We start from the raw sequence: 16,931 nt of genomic DNA on the forward strand, positions 1-16,931 counted from the left end.
TCTTTATTTCCATCGTTATGTTTCTCCTTAGCTTTGTCTAAGAGTGGGAATGTCTGTGTCTTTGTTGTTTCCTTGTCCATCTTTTTTATTCAGTCTTTGTTTTCGTCCTTGTGTCTTTCCATTTGTATTTTCATTCTGCCTTCACAGATGCTTCAAACATTCAACGCCAGTTTCCCCTGTCTATTTAGGCAGTCGACCATTCTCGGTGGCGTTAAGAAGCTTCCCTAATATTTTTCTTCTAAATTCTTTGCCGAAGTAACCACCTAAGCGGCTTTGGCTCGTTAGTGTTTTCGAGAAAAAAATAAACCCCCAAAAATAGCTATTATTTTCCAAGCAAAATAAAAATAAACTATGAATTATTTTCAAGCAATAAATAAAAATCAAAAAATAATTGTATTTTCTGAGCAATAAGTAAAACTCAAAAATAACTATTAAATTTGAGCTTTTTAAAAACTTAAAAACCTAAAAAATATAACTCATTGCCGCTCATGATAGCCGTATTAACAAGAATTTATTCTAAGAAAAATTCTCTAAATTTTCGAAGTATGTTTAATTATAATTTTTGTAAGTCCGTACACATTATCGCGCATTGATTTAATAAAGATTTGTTTCACGTTCTTTATTAGCCAATCCTACTGCAACAATTTAAGCATTTAATTGATTTATTATAATGCGACAATTTTCAAAACGATTTGCCATTATTAATTGATTACTCAACCACACGAATAGGGAGGTACTAATTAGTTCATCATATTTTTACCAATTAAATTTCATAACAATTTCAAATAATTGTGGTTCTTGGTAAACTTCGAATTCAATTAATTTCTCCGAATCTATGTATGTACACCAATTTGCTAATGTCAATATGTGTATACCTACATACGTAGGTGTTTGTGTATGTATACGAGTAATATTAAATGATATGTGAGCCTCAAAATTATTATGCTATCATGCAGATAAATTTGATATAATCAAATCTTAATTGGTAATTAAATTAAAACCAAAAAAATGGCTCTGCAATACAACAATCAATGTAACGAAGAGCAACAAACATTGAATGAGCCTATATAGGATCGGTAGGTCAAAATTTTATAAAACATTTACACCATAGATTTTTACATACACACAGAGAGTATTCCGAGATTACTCTTAATCGGGTACAATAGGGCATTAATTAGTCGCAACTAGTCTCATACGGGTACTAATGGAGATCAATTAGTCTCGACTCATCCTTTATGGGTATAATTGGAGATAAATTAGTCCCCAACTCATCTCTAACGGGTACTATTAACGATTTAATAATATGTACGCACTTAGTCAATGCAATTTCATGTGCGGCGTTGGCACGCAGAGAGAGAGTATTCGCCTAACAAAACTGAGCACCTCGGTTCGAATCTCAGCTGGCGCAAATTTTTATTTTCATTTTTTTAAAAGTGACTTGTCGCTTTTTATACCCGTTCGGGTATAAAGGGGAACAATTAGTCTCTTCATAGGACATGCTCGAACAAAAGCGATCAGTTCATTCCATATAAAGAGGTCAAAAGTGGTATTAGTCGCATGGTCCTTTGCAATTGCTCCCGGAGTCATCCCGGATTAGTCCAATTTTTTGCAGGGCAGTTCTTGGGATTTTGATCTTTTGATATTTTTTATGTGAAGAATATTTGAGTTCGGTAGAATGAAATTTTACCCTACTGTATCATATCCGATATCCGTTCGGATATTCGTGTATATTTTTGAAATCCGGATATCCGGTTAATATCCGTTCTATTTCGTTATCTGGATATGAACCGAATATCCGCATTTTACACCTCCGCATTTTACACCAAGCTCAAATACGGTAAATATCCATTAGTTGTGCTGTCCGGATATGCGGTGAATATCCCTTAATTTTGCTATCCGAATATTCGGATATCTACCACAGTCGCACTATCGCGGCGGTCGGCAAAGCGTACGTTTCTTTGCTGGGTGGGATATACTGCGCAATATTTAATAAAATTAAAGTAGGTGTGTGGTCAATATTTGAATATTGTTATATCATTTAGTACTATTTACATACATAAATATGTACATACATTGTCTATGATCACTTAATTAGGAACACAAATCATGTGACATTTTCTAATACAACAACTTTTAATTGATGTTGGTGTTAAGCAGTGTTTGCATTATTCAACTTTGCGTTCAACAATTGCGTTCAACTCAACGCAGGGTTGCACGAAAAAAAAGTTGAATGGCTAAATGTTGGCTGGCGACCAACTTTGTTGAAAGCGATTAGTTGAAAGGCCATTCAACCAAAAGTTGAATGCACAGTTGAACAATGCAAACACCTTTTTATGGCGAATATTTTGATATTTTTTCATATTTTGATATTTTTAGCCATTCAACTTTTTTTTCGTGCAACCCTGCGCTGAGTTGAACGCAAATATTGAACGCAAAGTTGAACAATGCAAACACACTTTTAGGTTAGCTTGAAATGGTTAAACATATGATATCGTTACCTACAGGTAAAAAGGTGCCAAGTCCGTTTTTCGAAACTGGTCTGGAGAGACGAAAACTCGATGTATTTTCGCATAATCTTGTCATTCTGCTTCGCACACTAAATTTCGAAAAAAGTGTACTTTACACCTTTTCATCTTTAGGTAGCGATATGCAAAAAAATTGCATCAAAGTATCAAATTTTTAAATGAGAACTAAATAGTCCGAATATGCAGTCGTACAATTTTAATGTATTGTTTGTAATGTTTGAATCGTATCTTAAAATTCGCATAAATTTTTGATTTTTTTTTTGTTTGCTGGCGTTGTTAAGCATTTTCTACCATGTAAGAACATTTCAATCATTCGTTATATGGGCGAAATTACATCTCACGGAGTTGCCATCAACCAAAAAAAATTCAGTTCGGTTCAAACTGGATTGCAGCCCTGCAGCCCCTTACACCCGATGAACTTTGCCAAAGCGGATATTTCACCTATTAAATCTCTGCACAGCCTTGAAATTATAGTTTGCCTATCACGCGTACTTTTCTATGGCTTAAAGTCTGTCAATGCCAAAAAGGTTTTTTGGTGTTGGTTAGTTGGTCCGACGGGGCAGGAAAATTATTTACATAGAGTCTTCAAGCACCAATATAAATTGAATTCTATGTACATATGTATAATGCTTGGCCATTTATTACAGACTTCTAGGGCTTCTACGAAAAACCTTTGTTGCATGAACACTCCTCTCCTCTCTGAAGCTCTTTGAGCGAGTATCTGTGATGCCTTCTGCATGGCCAACACTTTCGCTTCATATGCACTACAGTGGGCGTAAAACTGAAAATATGTTTTTAGCCTCAATTCAGCTGAGAAAATTCCTTAATCGACTCTATCTTCAAGTTACACATAACTCGTATAAGCGTTTAAGGCATTGGGCAAACGGTGAGGTCTGTTGTGCTTGCGCACAGTTGCTGTTATTACAATTTTGCATTTAATTTAAAAAGTAATAGCGAGCATGCAATAGTCGTTACTTATGGATGTGTCCTGATTGTCGCTGAAGTGTCTAGGGTAGCCGAATTTCCTGAATTTTCCAGAATCCGGAAGTATCGGCGGTACTTTTACTGATTGAATATGGCCTACATGGCTAATATATGAATTTAATTTATTTTAGTATTCTTAGTTTTCGATACCAAACTGAACCAACTTCCGAAATATCAAAGTCGCTGGTCCCTAGTGTTGCCAAGGATATGGATGCATGATTTAAGACGATTTTTTTTGCGAACTTTAACAAATTGCCAATTCTCAGGTCTAGGGTAGTTGAGTCGGGACCTGTTTATTGCTGTTGCCTTTTCCTATTTTATGCCGTTACCAAATCTAGTTCTGTTCTTAAATAGTTGAGATAATGGCACATTTGTTCCATGTCGCCCGGTGGTAATAATACTCCTGATTTAGCCAACACATCTGCTCATTCGTTTCATCCTATTCCCTCGTGTTCTGGCACCCCGAATATAAGTGACCTGCTGACACAAAGTTCATCTATTCGATCTCCGCATTGTCGCAAACAAAATGAGTTTATCATCACTGCTGCAAATGCTTTAATGACCGCCTGGGTGTCAGAGTTAGCAGAGACTAATTGATTCGGGCGTAAATTTCGGCCAGAAAAATATTTCAACAGTAAGTATCCGGAACTTTCAATCTTAGCGCCGACTTTTCTTTTAAGTTTTTTGCAACTAATCTTACTCGATACAGGTTTAAAGTGCTCCTATAATACATAGACCTGAAACTCTCTGTACACCCTTAAGGTACTTGACATACTCTTCCTTTGTAATGCCGTCCACCAAACCAAACCAAAAAAAAAACATAACTTCAGTGAGTGTGGCGGGCGGATAAGCTCTATGTCCTATCGAGAGATTTCTTGCTTCTTTCACATTTAACCTCCACGTCAGCTTACTGTTCATAATGACTCCAATATACATATTTCGTAGATGTTTTAGGAGTGGTGTAATATTTTCCAGTTTGGATTGAGGACAGGTCGGAATCTTTTACTTTTTTAAAGTCCCTCTTATCTACGTTCAACTCCAATCTCACACTCAAATCGCGTAGAATCTTATTACGAGAAAAATGTTCACATCAATGGAGAGAGAACGCCACTTTTTGTGGTGCCTCTGTTCGCCTGCCGCGGTGAGTGAATGACAAATGAGAGGACTAATGCCGATTGAATCAAGACCCTCTAAGATAGCCTTTGTAGAGACATTGTTAAGGGCTCCTGATATAATAAGGAAGCCGCCCATTTCATATTCTTCGTAATGTATTAGAGCCTTTTCTAAATATATGTAACATCACACCATGAAGAGCTGTCTTCGTGGATTTTCCCTTCTTATAAGCGTGCTTAGCCGCATGAGTAACCTCTTACATAAAGTTTGTTTGTCCTAGAAAGAAATAGTTTTTTTATATTGAACATTTTACTGATATTTTTTATGCAAATAAAATAGAAAATCATTTTTCTTAGTCGCAAGTTTGAATAAGCATTTGAGTAAAGATTACTATGTGGATGTTTATGTAGATGTTTAATTTACCCGAACCTTGAAAAGATTTTTTTTCGCCTTTGAAATTGAAGCAGGCATCCGTAACCACATGGGCCATCATCAACTCAAGCATCAAGTTTAACAAAAACGACCTGTCCGACGTAGTCAACCATGTGACAATTCAACAAAATTACCCAACCACTTAACTTTACCATTGCCAACCCCATCTGCACTATAAGGCATTACCTTTCAACACTGCGCTGCTGACAGCAATTTCACATCTTCACTGAAGGTAATTGCGCACTCGACTCCGACCGCCCACGCAATTACACTTGAAAATTCATTTCGATGCAATGGTACTCGTATTACTATCTGCAAATATGTGTGTATGTATGCATATACATAAATATATATGTATGTATATATACTACTTATGCTCGAACCCACAAGTGTCCACCTGCAGTATTTTACGTGATCTGTAAAGCTGTAAAGTCAACGCTAAATTGCTTGCTTGCTGCGGATGTGGCTACGGATGTTCTCATTGGCGCATGTGGTACATAGTGCGCCTTAATTTAGGCAACAACTATTAGTAACATTGCGCATTTGATGCGACTGCAATGCATGCAAACATAGCAATGAGGAGCGAGTGACCGACCGACCGACCCTGCGGTTGCCGACTACTAGCGAATGTAAAATGTGATTTTTGAGAAGACTGCTCCCTTCAATTTTCCATTGCTGCTCAAAAATTTTTGTGGTGCAAATCTGCCTGCTGATCCTGCACGAGCCCAGTTAGGCGGTCCCTAATTGCATTGCGCTTTGGCGGAGGGAAAGTGGTAAATGCGAAGGACAAAATATATTTATGTAGGCCTTAAAAGCTGCAGGGGATAGATCGATAGGTTTTTTTTTTTTTTTTTTAACTTTAAATAAAATTGAGCGTCAATCGCTGGCGTGCCCAAAATCCGCCCAACTGCCAGCTACATGCACATATCGCCGGTACTTTGGCAAAACCTAGTATCTCAGAAATGATTCGTATATTTCGTATCTCGTAAAACTAATTCAAAATAGGCCTTAAGATACTACGATTTATTGTATATTATTCTTAATTATCTAAAAAGCACTTAATCTTAAATATTCAGTAAAAAAAGTTATTAAAAATTATTTTCTGTTATTGATAGAGAGCTTTATGTTATAGAGTGCTGTGTGGGTGTGTTTTGAGATACGAAGTTTTGCCAGAGTACCGCAAATATACACACATGCATACGTAACTGCAGGGAAGGGTGTGCTCGCAAGTGCCTGCAAAATGCTGGTAATTGTGGTTGTTCTGGCATGCAACATGCATTGACAGCTGCATTAGTAAAGCTTCACCGCCTGCACGGGCACACAGATGACCTCATATGTATGAAAATATGTACACTAGGGTGACTGACTATAAGTGTACAGAATAGGAGGATCCTACGTGTAATTCTAGCCAAATTTTTCGAAGCAACCATGGGTGTAAAACGGTGATGGGCTGCTTTTTATATATTTTGTATAGTCGCGTTCAGAGTAAAAGCTCTCTCGGCCCATCGCTGGTCTAAAATCAATTTGGAGTTTACCAAATGGTGAAAATAGGTTTCGTAGAAAGTTTGAAAGTTTTCACTGTTGTGCCCTCTGGTGGAAGTTTTAAGAAAAAGATAAGTTCAGAAATGGATTTCGCATTCTCAAAAAAAACCCTAATAGCCTGTTTTGATACAAAATTTACGACACTAAAGCAAAATGGTAAGAAATCTATTTTCGCAATTTGGCAAACTCCAAATTGATTTCAGACGCATGGATTCTTCTGCAATTTGCTTAGAATTACACGCAGAATCATTCTGTGCTAAACGCGCATAGTCGAAAAAATCTCCCATACAAATTGGCTCGCCCTAATGTACATATATGAAGTCTATATTCAGTGCCCTAAATGTTGTCGGCCATTGAAAGTATATTTCTCTTCGTTACACTCAGACTTTTCTACATTGTTTAAGCTGGGCTATCTATATATATGTATGTAACTACATGTTTGTTCGAGGCAATTTTGGACGCACCGTCACCACTTTAGGATATCCTCTTACCTTCGGGGAAGCAAGCACGGGGAATTTAAATGTCACAGGTGGTGTTCCGCGAGGCTTCGTGCTCGGCCCATTACTATAGAATGTCATGTACGATGGGTCCTGCGCCTTAAAATTCCCAACGGAGCCAAACTAATCGGATTTGCGGACGATATCGCTTAAGTCGTCACTGATTATCATCTTAGCGAAACTTTCGAAACAGCAAACGAAACTTTAGTGTCCATTCTGTCGGGGCTTGTGCAAAATGGACGTCAGCGCGCAGAGCAAAAAAACAGAGTCATTGCTCTAGAGCTACAAAACTATCGATGGTCATGTCCTTCACAATAAAAATCAGCGACCACAACATTACTACGCTACCAGCAGTTAAATACCTGAGTATCTTGATAGACAGGAGGAATCCGACCCCTTATGCGACTTCTGTGGAGAAGACGCAATAGAAGACGTCCACCACGATTTTTATATTTTTTTGAGTGTGGGGAATTTAACAGCACCGGACGCAAACTTCGCGATATATCTGGCATGAACTAGATACATGCCCACATACTTGGATACATGGAATACATGGGTGGGCAAGTGACGCACGCAATAGCAGAGGCGATGAAGAGTCTAAGGACCTTTCCATCCACGATGTAATGCTTGACGGCGGCCCCGTGGGGTGAGGATTTCGATGAAACAACAGGCTTGTCCTGGTTTCATAGGGCCACTTGAGGGTAGTGGGCTATCACAACGCCCCTTAAAAAAACATGTTTGTTCGAGGAAGCTTAAAAGAGAAGTAATCCCTGAACCGGGTGCATAAAATATACGGTGTTAAAGCTGGCAATAGCACATCCACTCTGGCTTTCATCAAGAAGGAAAGCTGTTACTAGTCCCAAAATCTGGAAAGCCATCAGGATAGTGCCTAATTTATTGGCCCATCTACATATCTAATCTATATAACAATTAATCTATCTTATCTATTTATCCAACCGATTGTCGAAACGTGTTGAAATAGAGATCCTTTCTAATGACGACGTATCGATGAATTAATTCGGTTTCAAAGAGAGAAATCAGTATTCACAGTTGTTCAGCTTACACGAACGGCTATAAAGAATAATCTCTGGCTTGGAGGCACAAAGGATTCAGTGCACCTGACCTAAAAAATGCATTGAACATAGAAAATTGGGTGGAAACGTTGGACAACCCGGCTGTGATCGGAGTATCCGACTGCCATCGAAGGCATGATACCGAGCTGATCTCACTCAAGAAGGCTCTGCTACGACACGGCCTCGGGTCCGTAATTGGTACATTGTTGCGGAGCAGCATGCATGATAGTGTTTATAGAGTTAACCGAAAACTAATCGGCTGATATAGTCGTAAATTTAATTACTAAACACTACAAAATTAAAAATTTAAATCCATCTATTGAAATCTATAATTAAAGGCTCCGTCCAACCGAAGGGTCAGCGTCTTTTGTAAATTGTGTATTAGACTTCATACTCGTTACCATAAGAAGTGCTAGCCAAAAGTCACAGGTCGGACTTCTTGTGCGCTAGTGTAAGTGGTGTTTTTTTTATTATAAATAAAAAGTCAATCACCCAAATTCTTTGCCTTGTCATTATCAAATACATAGCCGATACGTGATCTAGAATATAATTAAAAAAAAAAAAATTATAGTAGTGAGAAATATTTTTAAGACATGCCTGGAAAATTAAAATCGTCAGAATTGTGGACATACAGATGTATGGTGAAAATTAAAAGAAAAACAAACTTTGCTGCAAAAAAGCTAAGCTCACTTTTTTTGATATTTTCTAAAAACGCAAAAACCAAAAATAAATGTAGGTTAAACCACAAATTAAGAGACAATAAAAACGCCATCCAGCTCCCGAGACTAAATTGAGTAAAAGGAAAATAGACAACATTCTGTTATTCGCTCCAAAAAACGGCAATTCTTTTCGATGGCGCTTTCTACATAATGCACATATGTATGTGAATATGTACATATGTATATGCGTTACCTTCGCTGGCAAGTTCGTTACATGCTACTGTGTATTTTATTCCAGTTTTGTTTTATTTTTATAAGCAAATTGCAATCGATCGAAGCCATTGCGAAAGTGTGTGCCATTTACAGAAATTTCCTGCCAGACGCAATGACGCTGATAGTCACTCTTTCATGCTTGACAGAGCACAAGCAATGTGGGGACACGAAAATGCAAAAATCAGAAAAATACAGCTCCATATTATCAAATGGCTTAGCTCTTTAACAGCAGAGTTTAATACAAAAAAAAATCCGATGAAGTCTATTACTTAGAATTTTATTGCAAGTGCTTTAAATGTTACGGTAGCCTTACCAAACAGTACATAAGTAAACATACTTATGTATGTACATATATACGAGTACAAAAGCAACTTTCATTTCCAACACTTTGCCGCAATTCGACTATTTAGATCTATTCAATGACAATGTTTCCTGAAATATGACAATTTTAGGCTCGCCCAAGTCCATCAAGGCTCAATGTGCTCGAAAAAAATAAAAAATTAATAAATACATTAATTAATATTCTTTTTACTAAAATTGCAAGTATCTTCGAAAGTGTTAGTCCTACATAATTTGTAATTTTTTTTGCATAGAATCGAAGTAAGCTAAGAAAATTTTTTTTACCACTTGAACGAGATATTGAGCAAAAATTGTCATATTTCACACAGATTGCCATATTTTTGCTTTTACCAATAAAAATTCTAAAACAGCGCATTTTCGGCCTACGTTAATGTATATATGTGTGTACATATGTATATATAAAAAAAAAAGTAATTTTCTCAAGAACGCTTTTAAACCCTTGGCAATTAAGTTGCCACAAAAAATAAAGCTTAACGAACGCTCAAATGCGGTGCAATGCAATGACATAAAAATAACCGAACCGCAAATTATACGCGCGAAGCACACGGCCCCGCCATTCACATATGTATGTACATATTGTATGTATACGGTGACCATCCGTCCTGTATTATACGGGACAGTCCTCTTTTTTGACCCATTGCCCTTTTAATTTTCTTATTTTATACGGGACGCCAAATGTTCTGTATTTCTTTTAATGTCCTGTATTTGTCCCGTATTCGGTGCTCCGACGCTTTAACAGCTCGACATTTTAGTAAGTTTTGGCTATTTTTCCTTAGTTTATTTAATGTTTATTATTTTTTTATGAAAGTAAAGCTCTTTTCCTAACAAAACCCATATACATAATACCAAATTTCCAACTTTGTGCAAAAACTATAAAAATTAATTCTGCAGTGTTTCAGCAAAATTTCAAACTTTTTAATTAGAATCTTTAGAAAAAAATTTGGTTTGCAATTTTGTAACTCATTAAAACTGAGTACAATAAAGTGAGAGTAGAAAGTGCTGCTCATTTGCTTCTCTTGCAAAAAAAAACAAAAAAAAAACAAAATGGTCGAACATACATACTTTGTATGAAAAAAATGCGTAACACCGTCAACAAAAAAAAAATAATATGCCAAAAATTAGTGGTAAGCCCTACCGACTTAAAACTGTACTTTCTTATACTAAAATTTAACGAATTTTTTTAACAAATTTTACGGGGTAAAAATCTCGAGAAAATTATCCCACAAATTTTTGATGTTACTATAAGGATACTGTTTCAGGAAAACAGCAGTGTGGAACAAATTTTCCAATTTTTTTTTTGTCCCGTATTCGGCTTTCATAAATATGGTCACCGTATGTATGTACTACATGAGTATATGTCGAGGAAACGTAAAGATTGGCAATAGAAACTAAGCTAATAAAAAATCGCGGTAATGGCTTTGCAACCAAATTATACATGCATACATATTTACATATGTTTGTATGTTCATGCATACTTAATTTTCATATACTATACATAAGCATGAATATTAGTACTCTTGCATTTCAAGACCAGAGTTCACGAAGGGATTGAGTTATTAAAGCTCTGTATCAAGATGCACTCGTAAAGACATATCTCTAAAAATGGAAACAGATTCAAAACTGACTGACATCAGAGCCCATAATAGGACGACTAGGTTAGGATAGATGCTTTTGAAGGTGATGCGGAAGATCACACACTCATTCAAAAACTTTCAGTTTAGTGATATTAGTAGAATTTGGCAAATATGGAGCATTTTAATTTTAAATAATAATATTTTTGGCATCATTTCTTTAAAATATTTGAAATCATTTCAAATAAGTTCCCAGTAAAGATGGCATTCTTTAGTTAAGGGCAGCTTGTACGCTTTGTACACGTGGCAACGCAAGCACTTTTCCACCTAACCATATTTTTTGCTAGGTGTAACTGTACCTTTGGCCAAAATAGGTTGCCTTGCGAAACAAAAAATATATACATACGTATTCCCCCTCATAAATTTTCAGACTAAGACACTGTCTCGTACAAATTGCCATTAAAACGTAACCGCCGAATTGGCAACTTTGTAAAGCAGCAATCGCCATGCAAACTAAGGCAGTTGTCGAGCGTAAAGCTGAGCTGAGTTGAGGAGCAACGCAAATGTAATTTTAAGCTTGACAAATTGCAATAAAGCATGCAGTAATGCATTGGGCGAAAAATAGCAAAAACATTTACATGCATAGCATTGGAAAAGAGTGCATAAGAAACGGTATAATAAAATGCAAACCGACACAAACTTTTGTAAAACAAAAAGAGTGATTCCTTCGCACACACACACACACACACACACACCCCATATGACGTGGAAAATGTGTGTGGAAGCCCTTAGTCAAATTAGGGTAGAGCATCAGCAACACGCTCGTAAAACCTAGATAGAACAGCACCAAAAACGAGCCAGCAGTTGCAAGTAATAAAACAGCAAATCCAGTGCATTGAGGAATTTCACGAAAAATTCTCGATATGAGCTTGTGTGTGTGTGTGTGTGTAGCTGCACAAAACTATCTCATGCGCATTCATGGCACCAGTGTTGCCAGAAAAAATTTCGTTTGGAGCCAAATCGGGCGAAAAAGAAAAACTTAAAAGAGCTAAGTAATGCTAATAGTAGCTAAAATGAAGAGCTATTTTTTTTTTTAAGTTGAGCATTCGTTGACATAAAGTTGCTTTTACATTTTACATTTAATCTAGATTTAAGAGTTCATAGTGGAGTCTGCATTTTCCCGTGAATACAAATGTATGTTTTTTCACTGCATTTCGAAATTTGTAAGTCTATCAACGCTTAAGTTTTGGCTTTCCTCTTCTACCATGGCCGCCTGAGAGAAAATACACCGTCTGAGCTTATCGGAGCTCGAATTACTGCCCTGTATGGTGATTGTGTACTCCCGCGCACGTGATAGAAACTAAATGACCTGCTTGCCCATTTTTAATTTTTTGCTTAAGTGCCATTTGCATTAGGAATGCAACTTTTTTAAGTATTAATCGAAATAGAATAACATAAAGGTATCGAAAATAGCCTGAGATCACCAAAGCCAAAGGAATTTTATTCAACACTTGTACAATGAAATTACAGATTTTTATACCTTTCATGAGCATGAAATGGTATTATAACTTTGGTCCGATGTTTGTAAGTACCAGAACAAAAAGAGATAGACCCATTAAAATGTATACTTATATGATCAGGACGTCGAGCTGAGTTGATTTATCCATGTCCGTCTGTCCGTCTGTCCGTCTGTTTGTATGCAATCTAGTCTCTCAGTTTTCGAGATATCCTGATCAAATTTGGTAGGTGGGTGTATTTTTATAATGTATTAATCATTTGTCGGAACCGGAAGAATCGGACCACTATAACCTATAGCTCCCATATAGCTGATTGTTCAGATATGAGATTTTTCGTTATAATTTCTCCATTTATGCAGCTACGAACATGAAATTTTGCAGCCCTTGCACCCATTATAAACAGAATGCTTACAGTGAAAATTACAAAGATCGGTTCACTATAACCTATAGCTCCCATACAACTGATTGTTCAGATATAAAATTTTTCGTTATAACTCCTCCATTTATATAGCTGGGAACAGGAAATTCCGCACTGTGTTCAATATTTATCAACAGAAAACTTACAGTGAAAATAACGAAGATCGGGTCACTATAACCTGCCGCCCGCATACAACTGATTGTTCAGATATGAGGTCTTTTATCATAACTCCTCCATTTATGCAGCTAGGAACATGAAATTTCGCACCATTTTCACTCATTATTAACAGAATATTTACAGGGAAAATAACAAGGATCGGGTGACTACAACATATATCTTCCATTCATCTGATTGTTCAGATATGGGATTTTACTGTAAAACCCCTTTATTTGAACAGCTAAAACTGATAAATTTCGTAAGATATTTTATAAATAATAATACAAAGTCTACTTAGAAAATCGCCAAAATCTATGCTGTATCTGTATGCTTTATCACCTATAGCACAGATTGTTCAGATACCAGTTTTTGCGATATATCTCCTTTATGTAGGAAACTAAACCCAATAAATTGTGTTACCGGTTTACATACCGATCTCATAGCAGTGAAAATCACTTCGATTGGTGCCATATAAAGTATATCTTCCATACCTCTGATTGTTTAGATGCGATTTTTTATATAAGTATGTAACTCCTCTATCGATGTATGCAGATGTATTCAAAATCAGTAATCTGTCAAACAAAAATTTGCAGACGTTCATGAAAGTTATGAAGCCTTCGGCATAGCCGAAGACAGCGCTGCTCTTACTTGTTAATTTTAATATATTGCCAAATACAACTAAAACTTTCTGGAGCTAAGAAAGTGCTAAATAATTTTTTTTAAAGAGCTATGAGATTAATCCCAATTTTCGGAGCTGAATAGAAAACTAAAGAGCTAAATCTAGCTCCAAAAGCACCAAAATGGCACACATGTGTATGCTATATATGACTGCAATGCCACAAAGGTAGTAAAAGAAGCGTAGCGCAGGGCAAGCGGAGCGTATTGGAGAGCGAAAGCACAGGGAGTAAAAAAAAGGATAAAAAATAAAAGCTCAAAAAAGCGTATATTTCATGCCAACCAGGGAAACCATCTCGTGGGGAATTCCCCGATTTGCGAGGAATTTGAGTTTGCATGGGGAATGGGCCGTTTTTTGTGGGGAATTTCAGTTTACGTGCACAATCGAGAGACTGACTGCTTTTTGTGAGGAATTAGGTGTTAACTAGTTTATTCTTTCTGGCTTCACCGATTTTATAATGAGGTAAAAAATGCAACTGCAACTAAAGTACTGATTATGCAATCCTGCAAATTATACAAATAACCGTTGATTTAGAATTTTTCTTGTCGGATTTGTGTTAACATAACGAATAAACACACTTTTTTATGTGGATGAAAACCGAAACACCTTAAAAAAAAAAAAGTTTAAAACAAAAATTTTTAGCCACTTTAGACTTGCATTAATAGAATTGAGTGGGCTACAAAACTGCATACTCAAAATCTTTCTAGAAAATCGAATTAAAATTACACAATGCCTGTTAATGAATTAACTATATTTTTATAAAAAAAAATGTAAATCAAATTAATAACAAAAAAAGATAATTGTGAAAACTTGTCAAAATTTGGCGCGACTAAAATTTTTTCGACCACTATATGTGTGTAAGCATTATATGTAATTTTTTTTTCTTTATTTGTTAACTAACTTTATAAAAGTTTGGTTTAGTCTCTGAATACATACATAGCTGAATGGGTGGGGAATTTTACGAAATTTCTGGCAAAATCGGGGAATTTCATCGTCGAAATCGGGGAATGCTCAAAAATGAGTGGCTACCCTGATGCCAACACAGTTTGATGCTTGCTTGCTTGCATAAAAGCGCTCTGCAGGCGAATGTGTCGTTGTTTTTTGCAATAAACCAACCAGTGTGCTAGTGTTAGCTACTTGCTGATGCAATGAATGTGAAAACTATACTGCATTAAGGTGGAGCGAAAAAAAAATCTATTTTTCGATTTTTAACTTCTATAAGTTTGGAAAAGTTGCGTAATATGATCATACTGAATCGTTTGAAACCATTTTCTTATCGGATAATATTCACGGTCGCCACAAGAGCCTTGTTGTTTAGAAAAATCTCCCAAATCGTGGTTGTTTTATACTTTTTTTTTAATATTTTCTAGAAACATTTTGATTGTGCAGTTCTGTAGCTCATTACACTTAAGTATAATAAAATGCCAGTTTCAAGTTGCTAAAAAATCCATTCAATGTGATCACGTTACGCAACTTTTCCGTACTATTCGAATTTTGAAAACATAAAATTCATTTTTTTTTCGCTCCACCCTAATCTATGCGCATACATACATACACACATTCCAAAGCAGCAGTGATGCGTTTTTGTGGAGAGGCAAATGGCTTAGTTGTGGTTGTTATTTTTTTGTATCAGTGGAAAATTCAAATAGTTATGAGGATAGAATGTAGAACTACATCATTCGGTTTCCTTTTTCCTTTTTGCATTCCAAAATACTAATAATAAAAGTTCAAAGAATATTTTGGCATGGTAAATCAGCGCAAAAGAATTTGTGCGCAACAATATTCAAGTGCTTCCAGAACATATGTATGTAACTATATGTATACATAAATACATGCATATGCACTCAGCAGGCGACGGCACACAGTGAGACAACGCCGGCATTAAATACAAGGAGTCATTGTAGAGCTCTGAAATTTTGCACAGGTTATTTTTGAGACAATTCCAGTTTTTAAAAAAAAAATTAAGAAAATTCGCCCACTTTTACGCCCACCTGCCATACAGTCGAAATTTGTAAAATGCCGTATTGTCCGTAATACTTTAGGTATAACTTTCAATTTTCGTATACTTGAATGTTATATAGTTACAAACATTATTTGAAATAAAAATTGAACTTTGGCCCACTTTTAACCCCATCACCCATACTACCTCAACATAAAAAGTGCCATATTTTCTAAAATATATTAAATACAACCTTCAAATTCGATATTACTGTAATTTATATCATTTAAAATGTTTCATGCAAAAATTACAATAACACGCCCACTAATACGCCCACCTCCCATTGAAATGCAATAAAAAAAAAAACAATATTTTTTTTTCATTCAATCAATAATTTTTTAACATCATCATGGTATTCTAATTTTTTTAATTTGTTTCTCATTCTAAATGAATTAATATAAGGATCTGATGATATTTGCAAATAGGGCATTACATCTTCATTCGTAGAAATACGTGAATTTTTACGAGAATGGAATAGCCTACAGTTTCTATACTCCTTATTCATTGCTTCTTGCGCTTCTTCGGATAACATTCCTGTAGCAAAAAAAAAAGTTAATATTAAATAAAGTTTAAAAAAATACTTTCAAAAATAAAAATTGCAAACAAACCTATTGGCAATATAGCCTCAGATACCATTTTGCTGCCGTGAATGAGAACTTTATGCACAGTGATGGGCATGTAGTACCAGCCATAAAGCTCTACATATAATTTTGCAGTGTCCATGCAATACGTATGGAATTTACCAACATCTATATTTTTACTACTATTTATAGTATTTAATATAATTTTAAAGCGGTGAATTAAGTCTACATTTACACCAGTTATGTCAGCGGTTATTTCTGGATGTTCAAAAAATCTTCTTCTGGTTGTTCCCATGCCTTGTTTCACCACATCGACTTTTAAGCCCAGAACTAATTTGAAATTTTTTTTCATTTCTGTTTTAACAGCTTCTTTCTGTTCTTTTGTATCTTTATTTGTCCTCCACGCTTTGAAACTTTTATTATAACCGAGATGTAATATACATTCCATGAATTTTATTCGAGCATGTAGCGGCGAAATTCCAAATTTCAATGCTTCAGCTGAATTTGTTCTCAAAATAACTGCATCCAAATTATTCATTTCAGTAGGTTTTGCTC

At 35.8% G+C, this 16,931-nt stretch overlaps 1 protein-coding gene across 1 annotated transcript in view; it reads right to left on the bottom strand.

Moving 5' to 3' along the window:
• LOC118750635 (proteoglycan Cow-like) overlaps window positions 1-16,619 on the bottom strand; it is a 68,450-nt gene extending 51,831 nt beyond the window's left edge. The window contains exons 1-2 of the mRNA XM_036485369.1: window positions 16,404-16,619; window positions 16,229-16,329 (exon numbers count right to left, since the gene is read on the bottom strand). Coding sequence (XP_036341262.1) covers window positions 16,229-16,329; window positions 16,404-16,518 — 216 coding nt within the window. The 5' untranslated portion in view covers window positions 16,519-16,619. The remainder of the gene's footprint in view (window positions 1-16,228; window positions 16,330-16,403) is intronic.
• Window positions 16,620-16,931: the final 312 nt, after the last annotated feature.

Source organism: Rhagoletis pomonella, unplaced genomic scaffold (genome assembly GCF_013731165.1).
Source record: "Rhagoletis pomonella isolate Grant_MI unplaced genomic scaffold, Rhpom_1.0 Rhpom_scaffold_00334, whole genome shotgun sequence".
NCBI classification, from domain to species: domain Eukaryota; kingdom Metazoa; phylum Arthropoda; class Insecta; order Diptera; family Tephritidae; genus Rhagoletis; species Rhagoletis pomonella.